This window comes from Panthera leo, chromosome A1 (genome assembly GCF_018350215.1).
Source record: "Panthera leo isolate Ple1 chromosome A1, P.leo_Ple1_pat1.1, whole genome shotgun sequence".
Lineage (NCBI taxonomy): Eukaryota > Metazoa > Chordata > Mammalia > Carnivora > Felidae > Panthera > Panthera leo.
This window is the reverse complement of record NC_056679.1, coordinates 173,227,016-173,243,866: the sequence shown is the minus strand read 5'-3', so window position 1 is coordinate 173,243,866 and position 16,851 is coordinate 173,227,016. Positions and strand designations below refer to the sequence as shown.

The following is a 16,851-nucleotide window of genomic DNA, read 5'->3' as shown; positions in this document are numbered from 1 at the left end:
CCTATGCTCTGGCTGAGAATTCTTAACTAGGTGAGGCAGCAAGATGAAGTGGTAGGTCACCGAATGGTAGGGACAGCAAAATAAGAGGTAGGATCTGATGCCTTGGCACCTTCCACAATGATGTCAGAAAAGGTCAAGGAAGTAACCACACAATGCTTAGAATTGCACACTACACATTCAGTGAATATCGGCAGTATGTCAAAGACCAGTAATAGAATTAATTTGGAAACATGTAATTTAGGAGTCTCAGAACTAGCTCCACATTTAAATATTCCCAACCCAAATCCAGTAACACAGAGAAAAAAAAGTAAAATCTCCATCTTATTGAAATAAGATTTCATACAAACATAGATAAATATATTTAAATTTTCTTTTAACTATAAGTGAATCCAGATTGTTATAAAACAGAATACTATACACAATGTCTGTATAGCTTATAGAAAACATCAAAACAAGAATGCTGAGTGGGTGCTGGTGGTGAAACCTGTAGGGCCAAAACTTGCTCAACAATGAAATAGGGGCCACTAAGGCTTAATGACCATGGCCCACCCCTATCGCTAATGGTTTTGTGAACTCTGGACCCTAGAAATTCAGAGTTTTCTCCTTCTTCCTTTGCCTGCTTTGGCCCGTGTCCGGCTACCTGGCCGGACAGTAAGTTGCTTTTTAAAGTCCACTAAGCAATCTGTGGCTTCTGAAACGGAAACAAAAGACTTGACGGGAGATTCGTTTAAGTCAAGATGTGCAGGGGAACTCTGCATCTCTCTGCTGCAGCCTGCCTCTTCCATCCCTAGCGAGGGCACCCTAGAGAGGAGGGGAAAAAATTCAGAATTCAATATATACCTACTAATAAGCACTAAGTATGTATCATGCATTGTACCAGGGGCTTTTACATACATTATCAGTTCATATAATCTTTGTAATAATCCAACCAGATAAGTACTATCATTCCCTTTTTGCAGATGAGGACACTGGATAAATTATAAACCCAAAGCCACACAGATAGTGAGAGAATGAGAATTCAGACCCAAATTCCCATTTTTTTAAATTTTTTTTTTTTTCCAAATTCCCAAACTTCTTGAAATCTAAGTCAGAAGACTATGGTTGGGAGGGAAGAATAAGTCATAGCTCTTGCTCTGCCTGTTTTTATGCCATGAAATTGAACTAGCCATCCAATTCTTAGCCAAGATATATTGGGGGTTGGGAGAGGGATCACAGAGAGAGGTCACACAGTTCCATGGTGATTTCTACCTTCAATAGTTTGAATATCACATTATCCACGGAACTCAGGACCAGGCCTACACTTTTGTAGAACTGCTCACAGTCATATTTCAATGTATACCCCAATTCACCTGAGGCCTCCTGTTTCTTTAGACTTGGTCTTTATTTCTGCACCTGTAATAAGAGAGAAAAAGTAGTAATGCTGTTAAAAGTGTTGTAATCATACTACTTCTCACTGCTCATGTGCTTCCTATTTTCTGGGCACTACTTTTCATCAGTCTTATCCAGGTAGTTCAGATCCCCAATCCTCAGACCAATGGAATGTTAGTATTAGCATCCAATAGACTCAGCTGCAGAAGCATCGAGGTGAACACTTTTGAATGAACAACCTCTGAATAATCTACTTCAAATCTGGACTTGAGGTACAAGGAGTTGCCAAGGGAACTCTGCCACCTGCAGAGATTCAGAACATGCTGATCTAGAGGCAGCAGGCCGTAGGGCTTGGAGAGGCTGCCTTTTTATAGTCATCACGAGGCAAAACAGATTTATTTGTGAGAATGAACTACCAGAACTAGAAGGTAGGCAAATTTCCCCAGGCTTAAGCAAAAGCTCCTCTTCCATCTACATCTAGTGAATTTTAACAATAGCAACAAATAACAATAGTAATAATAGCAGCTAACATTTACCAAGAGCCTACTTATGCCAGAGAATTTGTTTGGAGCTTTACTAGATATAATCCTTACAATCTATGAAGTTGGTATTACTAACTTTATGCAATGCTCTTAACCAATCCACTCTACTGCTCCATAAATACTAGGCACAAAGAGAGAGTTACTTCCTATAATCCCTCAGGAGCATAGGTTGGGACACAAAACTAAAAGTGACACATAAATAATGCACAAAACATTAGAAGGAGGAAGAAATGTCTACATGTCTGGTTTTCCAAGATTGTTCCTTTAGAAGGTATTTAGGGCTGTGTCATTCCTCTATGATTTGGATTTTTTTTTTCCCACTCAACAGGCTTTATAAAGCCTGAAATGAAACACATGATGAACAAGACAGGGTGTGTCCTCATCTTCTTTAGGGAGATACAACTTAGAGTCTAAAAGGCTGGCTGATTGGGTCAAATGTATACCCACATAACTCCAACAAACAATGAGTTCTCAGTGGCTATTTTTACTGGGCCTTTGACAGAAGCCCAGAAAATTGGTCCTGAAGTCTTCACCTGCAGTCTTCTGCTCAGACTGTTCCAAGAGACTGAGGAGTCGGCCTTCACTGCGTTTTTTTTCCTGTGACAGAGAAAAACAGATGAAAGAGTTATCTCATGGCAGAGAGTCTAAAATACAACCTCCTTAGCCCAGATCACACTTGTCTCCAGGAGAGAAGGAATGTGGGACACAGCTCTAGGAAAGTCTTTTGCTTTCTAATAAACAGGGTACACAAGTAAAAACACAAACTGTGATGATGAACAGAATACATCTTTATGCCAAGAATATTATCCAAGAATGGATACCAGAGTCAAAGCAAATTATTCCACCAAGATCATATTAAAGAACAGTAGCCTTTGACCATGATAGATTTAGAGAGATTTAAAATAGAAAATAATAGTTTCACGGTAGCTTCTAGAGATAGTGATGCCAGAAGAATAAACAGGCTCTACAATATAAGCATTTACCTATAATCCCCAACTCCAAATCACTACCTCAAAATCACCCCATTGATATAGGAGAGTCCCTTTCTTTTGTCATGATAGATAATGGCTCTTCACCTTAGTGTGCAGTGACTGCTAAGTTAGTAAACATAGAATATGGAGCTGCTGCTTTATCTTTGATCTCTAAGCCAAGACTTGCTCTTGCTGATCTAATTGCAAAGCCCAGAAAGCACATTCATCTTCCCAGTAACTAGTGGCCAGACCTCACAGCTTCCTAAGACCAGGCTCACAAGGTGTTAAACAGAGTTGATCTCAAATATGCTCCTGGCAGTGGGGATATGACTGGATATCCTTTCAAGAGAAGAATTTGGTGATATGTTTCAACAGATTTTAAAATGTTTATATCCATTCCCCTAGGAGTTCCACTTCAGGAAATCTATTCTAGGAAACAGTAAGTGGTACACAGATTAAGGTTTTAAATACAATCTTGTAATACAAAAGAATTGGGAAGAACCCAAATGCCCAATAATATGAGAATGGTTATGTGACTTCTGTGTGATGTAAGTATTAAGAGTAATTTAAAAAAAAGTTTGAAAATAAACCCAGGAAGGTGTTTATGCTACAATGTTATGTAGACACACACACACACACATACACACATATATATGTGCATATATAGTGTGGTCTCACTTACATGAAATATGCATAAAAAAAAAGACTGAAAAAATTGGCCAAAATACTAAAAGTTGTTATCTCTGAGTAGCTAAATTATGGGTAATAATTTCTTAATTTCTCCTGATTCTTCATATTTTTTTGAACTGCCTATATTTCCTACAAGGAGCATATATGCTTTTTAATTGAAAGAAAATATAATTTTAAAATGCAATCTTGTTTCTAGATAAGCAAAAAAGAAGGAAGAAGAAAAAAGCATAGAACAGAACTTTGGAGAGCTTCCTAAAACATTCCATACATACCTTTGGGTTCCTCAGCCGCTGCCGCCACTTCTCCTCCATAGCTGAGCATATCCTCCCACTCTCTTCAGGCCCATCTCCTTGGTCACCCCTTGCAAGCTGGAGACAGGACTCTACGTGACTCTGATACTCTCTGAATGGGACCAGGGATTTACAGAGATAACACTTCTCATTCCTAGCCAATCAGAAGGAAGGGGGAAAGAGCAGTTTTAAGATTTGCTTTTGCCTCTGGGCTCCTGGATATGTCTCAAATTGTGTTTTTATGTTACTCTGTCTCAATTGTGTTTTTACGTTATTCGGTGGAGGAGACATGTCAACCAATGCAGATTCACTCAGCAGGATGGCCAATAAAACTAACCTGACGCCAATCAAAAGGACTGAGTGATTAGCGGTTTTCCCTGGCTGTTTCTCTGTACCCTGCTGTTGCAGCAGTGGGATGGTAATGAAATCAGCTCTTCTAACTATCTCAAACAATGCTGATTGCTCTTCAGACATAAAATATTCTGTCAAACTCTTCTGAAATTAAGTGTAATAGTTTTTTCAAAGGGAAGTTAAAATTTAGACAACCATGAGAATTAAATCAAGATGACATTTTTTACCAGGGTGGATGAACTTGTCTGACTCTGTATGCTGACTTCCTTAATTTTACAACCTGCAACATCAACTAGGAAGTTACCAAAACCATGTGGTTCTGCCAGAGACTTTTGAGTAACTTCACCTACATAGTTATTTTTATCTTTTATAATAGTAGAATCTGTAGAAAGAGAGGAAACTGTGTCCTTGAAGTAAGATTCATTGGGGACAAAGGAAGAAAATAAGCACTTATTAAGTATTTTCTCTGTGGTAGGAACTGGTACCAAGCCCTTTAAACACAACTTCTCAATTAATTCTTTGGCCCTACTAAGAAAGTACTATTCTCCCCAAGGTTCTATAGCTAATAAATGTCAGAAACCAGATCTTCTAGACTCTTAAGATCATCTTCATTTTAAGAAGCTAAAGAAAACTTTCCAAAGGCTGCTATTTTAGACTTCTCTTTCTGGTCATAACTATTCAGTTACTATACAGCAAGAGAAATCTGGATTAGTTCTACAGAAAACTTTCTCTGGAGGTCTTTAAAAATAGGAGAAAAAATTATCTCATATACTCAATCATCTGGAAGAATATAAATAAAACTCTGCCTTATGAGAAAATCTAGACCAGTGTACCTTTTAAAATTTATGAATTAATGCAAAAATCATACAGTCATCCCCTACTACATGAGATAGCAGCACTGTGGAAGGAGCTTAAGTTTCGGAGTCAGGATTTGCCAGTTTTCACTACATGATCTTTAACCAGTTACTTATAATTTCCCTTCAATTTCCTTATCTATTTAAAAAAAAAAGAAAGAAAGAATAACTATCTTATCAGCTATTGTGAGAGTTACAAAGTACATCAAACACTTAGCACAGTGGCTGGTACATAATATTAGGTGTTCAACAAAGAGCTATTATTGTTTTTGCTGTCTCAGACACATTTTATTAGATGCTGAGGATATAAACACGAATGAAGGCAAGGATCTGCCTTCAAAATTCACAGTCTACCCAAGGAGACAGAAATGAAAAAAAAGAAAAAAAAATACTGCAATATAGTGGGATGGGATGCAATACAGTCATAGAGGAATGTCCACATGTTAGGATTCCAAAAGGAGCAAGTGATCAGCTCCACTCAACTGGATTAGGGAAGACAGCCTTGAAATTTAGGGTCTAAGATCTGTATTTCAAAGATTAAACATTTCTGCCTAATGACTGACTGCTTTAATGTATTGTTGGTAATGTCTTTCCTTTTAGGGGGCATCACTTCTACCCGACCACCCTTTAGAATATACTTTGTCAAGCTGCAACCTATAACCCAAAGAAGTCACTTATATTGCCCAACCTTTTGCAACTGAACTTCTGTACCATTACATTGCAAAATAGCTCACTGCTCCCAAAAGTACCAAACACCAAAATGCAAATTTAAAGAAAATAGAATGTGGAAATGGAATGGGTGGTAGAATTTTTTAAGGGTAATTCAAAAAGATAGAGGCCACCTGCATTAACATAAATTGGGAATAAGAAAAATAGATTCAGATATCAAAGCAATGAAGTGACTGGAAAGCCAAAGAAACCCAGGGTAGAGAGGAATAGGTCTCTTTATTCAGTCCAAGCAATGGTATGTTAAACAAGAGCTCTGAGAACACGACATAGTCACTTACTTGTCAATGTCTAGGGAAGTTTGGGCAGTTGTCTCACTGTCACTCTTGCTCTTGCTGTTGGCCTCTTTTTGTCTCCGAGTCAACACTTTCAACAAAAAAAGGAGGGGAGGGGCAGGGAGGGGTAGAGAGAGACAGAGAAAGAAAGGAAGAAAGAAAGAAAAAGAAAGAAAGAAAACTGTTAGTTGGAAGTAGATTCTGAATATAAAAGACAAAATGTATGGGAAGAAGTTTAAAATCATATTCCACTGGGAGAAGTGCACTGTGTCTGCAAAATCTCTGCCTTTTCTAGCAAAGAGAGTAACACCTGTAATGTATGAATTGAAGCTGCCAGCCACAAGATATTCCTATATTTGCTAATAAGATCGATTTATCCCCTATTTGCCATGAGATCTAAAGATCTAGTCCAGGGATGCCTGGGTAGCTCAATCGGCTAAGCATCCAACTCTTGATTTCAGCTCAAGTCGTGATCTCAGCGTCATGAGATAGAGTCCTGCGGCAGGGCTGTATGCTGGGTGTGGAGCCTGCTTAAGATTCTCATTCTCGGGGCGCCTGGGTGGCGCAGTCGGTTGAGCGGCCGACTTCAGCCAGGTCACGATCTCACAGTCCGTGAGTTCGAGCCCCGCGTCGGGCTCTGGGCTGATGGCTCGGAGCCTGGAGCCTGTTTCCGATTCTGTGTCTCCCTCTTTCTCTGTCCCTCCCCCGTTCATGCTCTGTCTCTCTCTGTCCCAAAAATAAATAAAAAAAAAATTAAAAAAAAAAAAAAAAAAAAAAAGATTCTCATTCTCTCTCTCTCTCTCTCTCTCTCTCTCTCTCTCTCTCTCCCCCCCCCGCCCCTCCCCTACCTGCACATGGGCACTCTCTCTCTCTGTCTCTAAAATAAATTAATTAATTAATAAATTAATAATAATAATAAATAAAAATCTAGTCAACACAAGGAAAGGGTTTTGTGTAGTACCCCAACTAGCAGCACTCAAGGGAGGGATTTATACTTTACCAACCAAAATTCTATCTGGTGTGACATACACTCCAATCAGGTAGTCTATGGAATATAGTAATGATAGCTACATCTATCTGAGTACACACATTAGTTCCAATCTTTAGTATAGAAAGTGTTCCAATTACAAGTGAGGAAACAAACTCACAATGGTGAACACAACCAGTTTTTCCCACTACACTAGGACCACTTCCCAGTTCTAGTGGGTACAGATAGCTTTAGCCCAGGTGGCATATAAATAATACTTTGTCTCACACCCAAAGCATCTGTTTATAAAATCACAGTCTCTTAAAAGGTCTTAGAGGTTAATCAACTATTTTGCAGTCTTCATTCCTTGCCAACAAGAAAAACTATAACCATCTAACTTCAAATTTTGCCTTCCTCCCTCTTGACTTGAAATCCCCATGTCAGAGAATTTAGGAAGGTTAGCAGTTCACAAAATAATTTAGGTTGTGAAGCGTTGATCTAGTCCAGGAGTCAACAAACTTCTTCTTTAAAAGGCCAAACAGTAAATACTTTAGGCTTGGCAGGCCATATGGTCTCTGTCACACTACTCAACTCTGCACGGTGCAGAAAGGCAGCCATCAACAACCCATAAATAACTGGGTGTGGTATGCTCCAGTAAAACTGTATCTACAAAAACAGATGTCTGGCTACATTTGGCCCCTGGTGGCCAGAGTCTGCCAACCCTTCTAGTCCAACCTTCTACTCATAAAAAATGCCTTGCAAGCATCCCCAACAAATAATCACCTAGTCTCAACTTGATTATATCCATTCCCTGAGGGGAATTCACTTTCTCCTAGGGAAACTCATTCTACTGCTACACAACAATCCGACTCAATTTGTATTTACTGGGGGCTCTATGAATAAGTCTACCCCCTTTTATGTAAGTCAATTCTCTGAAAACTTAACAAGCTACATTACAATCTTGGATTTACTCAGTTGTCTGCTCCACTGAAATGTAACCTCCTTCAAAGCAGGGACTATACTTAGTCATTAATCTAATTTCTAATGACCGCAGAAAATTTTGATTGCATTGGTTAGCTCTAATCCTTATAATAATCCTCCAGATTGGTATTATTATTCTGCCCTACTTTAAAGGTATGGAAACAAACTCAGAGGAAATGACTTTGCCAAGCTATCACAATTGCTAAGTGACAGAACCCAAGGAGAGATCTATACCAGTCTGATTCTTATACCCAAGTTTTATATTCCTAGTTAACCTCCTTTATATACACCTCAATTTGTCAGGCTCTCTTTAAATGTGTGGCACCCCAAAATGGACCTAATACTCAATAAGCAGTCTGACTAGTAGAGAGAACACAAGAACCACAAACTAACCCACTTAGACTCATATTCCACTAATTCAGCCAAAGCTGTATTTGCTTTATTGACAATCTTAAATTAAGCTTAAAGTGAGCTTAAAGGCAACTAAGATCCATCCCCTACCCTCCCAAATCATCTACAAATAAATTATCATCAAGACAAGTCTTCTAATTCTATACTTGGGTATTGGGTATAAAACAACTAAGCTATTGGTTATTTCCCCCCCTTAAACACAGGACTTTATATTTATCCCTGTTTTTTTGGGGTTTTTGTTTTTTTTTTTCCCAGCTGAACATTTTAGTCTGTTGGGATCATCTGCAGTCTTAATTCTGTCATCTGATGTTATCAGCTCTCTTTTCCATCTTTGTGTCATCTGCATGACAAGCATGACAACCATGCTTTCTACATCTTCATCCAAGTTATAAATGATATGGCCAAGGACAGAAAACTGTGGCATTTTACTAAAGAAGCCTGTCTTCTCCCTGGTCCAAATTTCATTTAAATACTTAATCAAGCAGATATTTATTGAGAACCTTCAATGTACAAGTACTTTTGGAGAGATATAGGAAATCATGCGGTAGGGTCCTTGCTCTTAAGGAGCTTACAACTTACTAAGGGAGACAGCATATACACTCAAATAATTACGATACAAGGTGTAAAAAGATACGCATAATAAAAGAAGATCATATACACAAGCAACTATTAATAGCGTTTGTCTCTGGGGAGGATGTCAGGGACATTTGGGGAATGGAATTGGAGAGAGAGGCATATTTTGTACTATATACTTTTCTGTACTGTTGAATTAAAAATTAAAAGGGAAGAGAAAAGAGACGGTAGAGAGGTGTTAGGTACAAGTTAGAGTATACTATATATCTATTTCTAAGGTTCCTTCCAACCCAGAGATTTTATAAGTAAAAAGAAAGTACTGTAGGAGAAAACATCCCAGACACAGTTGTATAACCATCTTCAAATCCTATTCTATCAGCCATCCCACATTTCTCCATCTTATGTACAAGGACTTCATGAGAGATTTTATCAAGTGTCTTGCTGAAATTAATTCTCAAAAGGTTGGCACCTCACAGATTACAGAAACCTTTAAGGGTTGTTGTTTTTTTCTCTCTTTCTTTCTATTTGTCCCCCATCTTGACTACCAAGTATTTTTCCAAAAGAAATACTTGGAAAGCACTCCACAGGCAAAGCTGGAAAAATAATTAATTGCTTCTAGCACTTTATATATACCTCTATTGTACTTAGTGCCTTTCTGTTGTTATTTGTTTATATGTCAAGTCTCCTACACTATATAACTTTCTGAATTTAGAGATTCTAGGTTTTGTTGTTTCTTCAGAATCCTCAGTAGAGTCCAACATTGATTAGGTGCTAATAAATATTTGCCAAATTAAATCATAGCAATGGATTCAAAAAAGTTCTTGTTTTATGAGGACCTTCTCTGTGCCAGGGACTTTATAAACATCATCTCTAATTCTTTACAATAATCCTGCAAGGCATATATGATTACCTGTATTTTTACAGATGATGAAATATTAAACAACTTGATCAATATCACAAAGCTAAAACAACAACAAAAGAAACATGGCACCAGGAACGCAATACAAGTCTAACTTTAAAGAAGCTTATGTTGGGGTTTCTGGCTAGCTCAGTCAGTGGAGTGTTTGACTCTTGATCTCAGGGTTGTAGTTTCGAGCCCCATGCTGGGTGTAGAGATTACTTAAAAATAAAATCTTAAAAAATTAAATAAATAAAGATGCATATGTTGTTCTACAAGAGTAGGCTGCCTTTCCTGAAAAATAAGAGGGAACGGAAGGGAAGATAAAAAGTTGTAAGTGGTAAATGAGTGGAAAAGAATTTGAGGGGAGAGACTAGGCAGACAGCTGTAAACCATATGCTAATTTTATTATTAAATGTTATGATCAGAGTAAACTGGACTGACTCTGCAGCTATATTTTGTCTTAGAAACCTACAGCCCTTACAAAGGAGCATGAAGGAATATGTTGCTCTAAAAGAGCCTCCTACTTTGGTTTCTGAGGGCCAAGACAGCCATTTCAAATAGCTATAGGAAGAAATTTCAGTATTAAACTTAAGTCCAAAAACCTAACTACTGGTGACAACGGTCAAAGATTTCAAAAGGGAACAATGGAATCTGAGGACAGATAACTACCAGGAAAGCAACTACCAGGGCCAGGTAAGCAAAACAGAAAGAAGGGATATCACTGAGACCTGACAGAGCCACTTATAAACCTATGACCATTAACTCAGGCCTTTACAGAACTGAATGGAAAACATCCTAAGGAGCTGTGCTTGGGACTTGGCTTGGCACTGTTAATATACAAAAGAAGCTGTAACACCCAGCAGAATAAAGTGCATTGACTTTAGAGTTGTCCAAGTTGGGATTCTACCAGCTGTGTTGTCTATGGCAAGTTACTTAACCTGAGTATCAGTAGATTACCTACAAAAAGAGATAATAGCACCTATCCTCTGAGGTTTTGGTAAAGATCATATCAGATAACCCAAATAATTTGGATTTAATTTAATCCAAATAAATTGTTGAGTGTCCAGCCCACAGAAAGCCCTCAGCAAACATTTGTTGCTATTATTATATGATTCCATTATCCTTCCAGATTTCTTAGCTTTATCCAAAGATTTAAGACTACCCTTAGAATAAGTGCCAAATAGCTTATCTATTATTTTTTCTAATTGTCTTTTAATGTTTATTTATTTTTTGAGAGAGAGACAGAATGTGAACGGGGGAGGGGCAGAGAGAGAGGGAGACACAGAACCTGAAGCAGACTCCAGACTCCAAACTGTCAGCACAGAGCCCGACGCAGGGCTTGAACCCACAAACTGTGAGATCATGACCTGAGCTGAAGTCAGACGCTTAACCAACTGAGCCACCCCCACGACCCAGCTTATCTATAATTTAAGTCTTAATCTTTAGTTCTCATACTAATTTATACAAACAAAATGGTAAAGTAAATAATTAAAGTATTAAAGAACAATTATCAATATCATATAAACATTTGTTTCCACAATGCACAGAAGACACGCAATCAACAATAAAAACATTTGGCCTGAAACTGTAAATAATGAAGATGGTCCCTTGAGGAGAGTGGAAATTATACATACAAAGAGAGACTTGGCAGAATAACAGTCTAGTCAGTATGTCTCCTTCAAACTCAAAACCATCTCAGCAGAAAAAAAATGGAAGGCCACAGAACTGTGTATGGTCCTGCTAAGACCAGCCATCCTCCAACCCAGCACTTCCTCAGTGGAAGGTACAAGAAGGGAAGGCTTGTTATACCTGCATGTTGCCTATCTCAATATTGTCAGCCTCTCCCAAAAGACTAGTCCCAACAAAAAGGCATCATTAGAAGACATTTCTGAGACATGTGGCTATTTAAATTTAAATCTTAATTAGAATTAAACATAATTTAAAATTCAGCTCCTCAGTCCCATGAGGGGTGATGACACAATCTAGTCCATTGCAGTGTTCCTGCTGCCTCAAGGACTTTATCTTATGAGTAGGTCTCTGGTGATGAATTCCTTCAGTGTTAGTATATCTGAAAAGTCTCTATTTCATCTTTTAAATTTTTAATAACATTTTTAGTTTGGAATAATTTAGATTTGTAAAGTGTTGGAAAGATAGTGCAGAGATTTCTTTATAACGTTCGCTTACTTTCTCCTAATGTTAACACCTTATGTAACCATGGTACATTTGTCAGAACTAAAACATTTACACTGGTACATAGCTATTAATCTTTTTCTTTCAGTATTTTGAAAGATTTTGCCCCAATGTCTTCTTGATTGTGTTGTTCCCAACAAGAAATCTGATTAATTCTTATGTTTTCTATCTGCATGTAACATATCTTTTTTCTCTGGAAGGTTATAAGGTTTTTTTCTTTATCTCTGGGTTTTGTTTGTTTGTTTGTTTGTTTTAAGTAAACTCTATGCCCAACGTGGGGCTAGAACTCATGACCTTGAGATCAAGAGCTGCATGTTCTACTGACTCAGCCAGCCAGGCACCAACCCCCCCCCCCCCAAACCCGCCCCACTTCTTCTTTATCTCTAGTTTTAAGCAATTTGATTATGATGTGTTTTTTTTTTTTTTTTGAGGGTGAGAGAGTGCACAAATGGAGGAGAGGGACAGAGAGAGAGAGAGAGGGAGAGAGAGAGAGAGAGAGGGAGAGGGAGAGGGAGAGGGAGAGGGAGAGGGAGAGAGAGAGAGAGAGAGAGAGAGAGAGAGAGATTGATTGAGAGAGAATATCCCAAGCAGGCTCCACACTTAGCATGGAGCCCGATGCAGGGCTTGATTCCACAACCTGGGCTCATGACCTGAGCCAAAATCAAGAATCCGACACTCAACTGACTGAGACACCCAGACACACCAATTATGATGTGCTTTTTAAAGTTTATGATGATATTTCTTCTTCCTGTGCTTCATAGAACTTATTGGATCTACAAATTTATAGTTGTCATCAACTTTGGAATTTTCTCAGCCATCATTTCCTCAAAATTTTTTTCTGTCGTTTGCCCCCTATAGCAACTGTTATTTACCAGTATATTAGGCCACTTAAAATAGTCTGATACACAACAGTTTTAAATTTTGATGTAATCTAATTTATCTAGTTTTGTCTTGTATTGCTTATACTTTTGGTGTCAGATCTAAGAATCCATTGCCAAATCTAAGGTCATAAGATTTACCCCTAAGAGTTTTAGTACTTACATTTAGATCTTTGATATATTTTTTTGTATACAGTGTGAAGTAGGGGTCAAACTTTTTCTTCTGCATATGGATATTAAGTTGTCTTAGTACCATTTGTTGAATAGACTATTTTCCCCCTATTGAACTATCCTGACAGCCTTGTCAAAACCCGGTTAGCTATAAATGTATGGTTTTAATTCTGGACTCTCAATTCTATTCTTTCTTTCTATCTATCTATCTATCTATCTATCTATCTATCTAATCTCCTTATGCCAGTGCCATACGGTCTCAATTGGTAAGTTATATAATTAGGAAGTATGGACCCTCAACTTTGTTCTTTTTCAGGGCTGTTTTGGCTATTCTGGATCCCTTGTATTTCCCGAACTCAAAAAATGGAGTCATTAACCCAGCTGCTTAGGACAAAACTTGGTGTCACCTGAATTTTCTCCTTCCCTCAGATTCCAACAAATACTGTAGGATCAACCTTCAATATACATCCCAAATTTGGCAACTTCTTTACCTTACAACTATCACTATCATCTACTATCACATTAGACTCTGCCTGGAATACTGCAAAAGCCTCCTCCTTAGTCTGTTCACATCTACTTTTGCCCCTGGCCCTTTACAGACTATATTTCACACAGTAGCCAGAGTTGGATTATATCACTCCCTTGCTCTCAACTGTTCCATGGCATTTCATCATATTTAGAATGAAGTACAAAACCCCAGATGATCTGGTCACTGATCTGATCTTTCCTTTCTTTTCCCCTGTTGTTCATCCCACTACACTCATTGTGGCTTCCCTGATGCTGTAGAAACATGCCAAGCACACTCTTGTTTTAGGGCATTTATAGTTATTCCCTTTACCTAGAATGACTCTATTCAAAAATCACCTCAAGAAGTCTTCCTTGATCTTTTCATTTAAGAGCTCCCCATGGCCTCCTACCACCTTCCCTGTCCTGGGCATTCTCTATACCCTGGTTTTTGCTTCATTTTTCTTAAGCCTTACTTATTATCTGTTTTCTCCATGAGAATGTAAGCTTCATGAGCACACAGACTTCTTTTCTGTTCAGTGGTATATTCTCAGCTTGTATAACAGTACCTGGTTATAATAGGTGCTATATAAATTATTAACTGGGGTTGTCAGTAAAGGAACATAAATAATATAGTATAAACAATACTTCTGAATTACTCAGGGGGCTCTCTAAGTTGAGCATCCTACAGTGGGCTTAGCCAGAAACCTAAATCAAAGTTGCCTTCTCTCATCCTGATCCCTGGTCACAAAAAAGCTTGATTGATTCCCTCACGAAAAGATTCTCAAATCTGTCCACTTCCACTGACTCTCCTTTACTACTGGTCTCCCTGTTTCTAGCCTCAGTCTCTCCAATCTATCTTCCATACTGCTCTAAGAATAACTCAGGCCCAGTATTACCAGTGGCAGTACCCAGGAAGCCTTCCCTGACCCAAGAAGGCCCCAATCTCTACACTCAAACAGGACTCTATGTGCGTATCTATCATAGCACTTCTCACACAACACTCTAATTACTGCTTTACCTACCTGTCTCCCCCAACAGATTGTCTCTTAATCACTTCAGCATTCCACATTCCTGGCATAAAATTGACACTCAATATAAACGTATATTTAATGAATTCATTTGGCAAGATAGTTTCTTATTCACAAGTTTGCCAGAGTATTTTCTTGGCTTTAAGAACAACTGAATATCTTTATAACTTAGATGAAAAGGTCTCTTAGGCCTGACCCAAAATAACACTTGAAGCAGAAAAGCCCTATCTACCTCAGTCCAATCAATAAATAAATTCTTGTTGTCTTCTCAGGTTCTTTTTTTTTTTTTTTTTAAAGTTTATTTATTTTTGAGACAGGGAGAGACAGAGCATGAACAGGGGAGGGTCAGAGAGAGGGAGACACAGAATCTGAAGCAGGCTCCAGGCTCTGAGCTGTCAGCACAGAGCCCGACGTGGGGCTCAAACCCATGGACTGCGAGATCATGACCTGAGCTGAAGTCAGCTGCTTAACCGACTGAGCCACCCAGGCGCCCCGTCTTCTCAGGTTCTAGACTTGATAATTTTATTCTACTACAGATAGCATCTAACTCAAAAACCCTAATGATTACATTGACACTTCCTAAGTATAAAAAAACCTAAAACAGGCAGGCATCACTGAGTCCTATTTACAGATGAGCAAAATAAAGACTCAGAGACCTCAATTCTGTAAATACCTGGTCTTGGATATGATTCCAAGTCTGTTAGACTCCAAAGCCAATACCACAATACCAAACTGTCTTCTTTGCTTCAGAGAAGCCACAGAGGCCCCCTGTCCCTATTCAAGTTGTAGCAATTTCCTTTCCAGTTTAGAGACAAGCTTGCTTTCAAGAAGTACACTTAATGTTGAGCTATTGACTCTAACCTTCAATACTGCTATAGTTATCTCCTGCATCTGAAGTGTCAGCATGGCTTGCATAATACCTATCCATATAAAGACAAAAGTACTCATATAAAAATATTCTTAGCAGTGACCCCCCACCCTGAAGCTAAAGGCAAGAGTAAATACTGAGAAAAATCCATAAGCCACACAATCCTACTTAAGATACAGAAATAAAGGGTCTACCACCACTATATTTTTATGAGCAAAATTTCTCAATCTATGAGGTACTGAATAACTTAGAGGTCTTAGAAAAACAGTCACTTGTCTAGTTCCTACTAGCACTTGAGTATAATATTTATAGTTCAATTTTTTCTTTAACAGCTAGAATTTTTATTTAAGCAATTTGACAATATATATCTAGGATTGTAAAATAATTCATATCTACTGACCCATGAATTATACCTTGGCAATCTATTCTGAAGAAATCATCTGATTTTAAACAAGATCATAAGACAAAGATATCTTATCAAAGCATTATTTATAACAATTAAAAATTTAAACAACCTAATGTTCAAACACAAGATGAAATACTATGCAGGAATTAAAAAAAAAAAAAAGATGGAAAAGAAATATACCAAAACATTAAATGTAAAGCGGGAAGGGGGAGTAATTATTTTTCCATGTTGCCATTTTTTTTTCAGTGAGCATATATACCACTTTAAAACTTAAAAAAAACTGTTTAAATAAATATTAGGAGACACCCCTGATGAAATAACAGATCAGGCAATGGTCATCAACGACCATCAGTTGAAAGCTAGCGGCTTTCTAATGAATGGATTAGGCTGATCCTGCTGATCAACTGAATCATAAAAGTAAGATAATCAGATAGTATGTGCCTCCCGAACTGATGCAATATGAAATATACAATACCACTTATAAAGCACTCTTTAAAAAAAAAAAACCCCAAACTGAACCTGATAAAACCTCAAATCTAACTATTAAGTTTCCAGAAATATTGTCTAGAACAGAATAACATGTTAAAGATAGAACAGGAAGGGGTGCCTGTATGGCTCAGTCAGTTGGGCGTTTTGACTTCAGCTCAGGTCATGATCTCGTGGTTTGTGGGTTCGGGTCCTGCCGTCAGGCTCAATGCTATCAGCACAGAGCCTGCTTGGGATCCTCTGTCTCCCTCTCTCTGCCCCTCCTCTGTTCATGCTCTTTCTTTCTCTCTCTCTCTCTCAAAAATAAAGAAACATTAGGGGCACCTGGGCTGCTCAGTCGGTTAAGCCCCGTGTCGGGCTCTGTGCCAACAGCTCAAAGCCTGGAGCCTGTGTCTCCCTCTGTCTCTCTGCCCCTCC

At 38.3% G+C, this 16,851-nt stretch overlaps 1 protein-coding gene across 3 annotated transcripts in view; it reads right to left on the bottom strand.

Annotated features, from left to right (window-relative positions):
• Nucleotides 1–303: 303 nt before the first annotated feature.
• UIMC1 (ubiquitin interaction motif containing 1) overlaps nt 304–16,851 on the bottom strand; it is a 118,146-nt gene continuing 101,598 nt past the window's right edge. For all 3 annotated transcript variants that reach the window (XM_042945789.1, XM_042945805.1, XM_042945798.1), the window contains 5 exons: nt 6,074–6,158; nt 3,844–4,015; nt 2,444–2,507; nt 1,350–1,392; nt 304–801 (listed from right to left, as the gene is read on the bottom strand). In XM_042945789.1, coding sequence (XP_042801723.1) covers nt 591–801; nt 1,350–1,392; nt 2,444–2,507; nt 3,844–4,015; nt 6,074–6,158 — 575 coding nt within the window. In that variant the 3' untranslated portion in view covers nt 304–590. The remainder of the gene's footprint in view (nt 802–1,349; nt 1,393–2,443; nt 2,508–3,843; nt 4,016–6,073; nt 6,159–16,851) is intronic.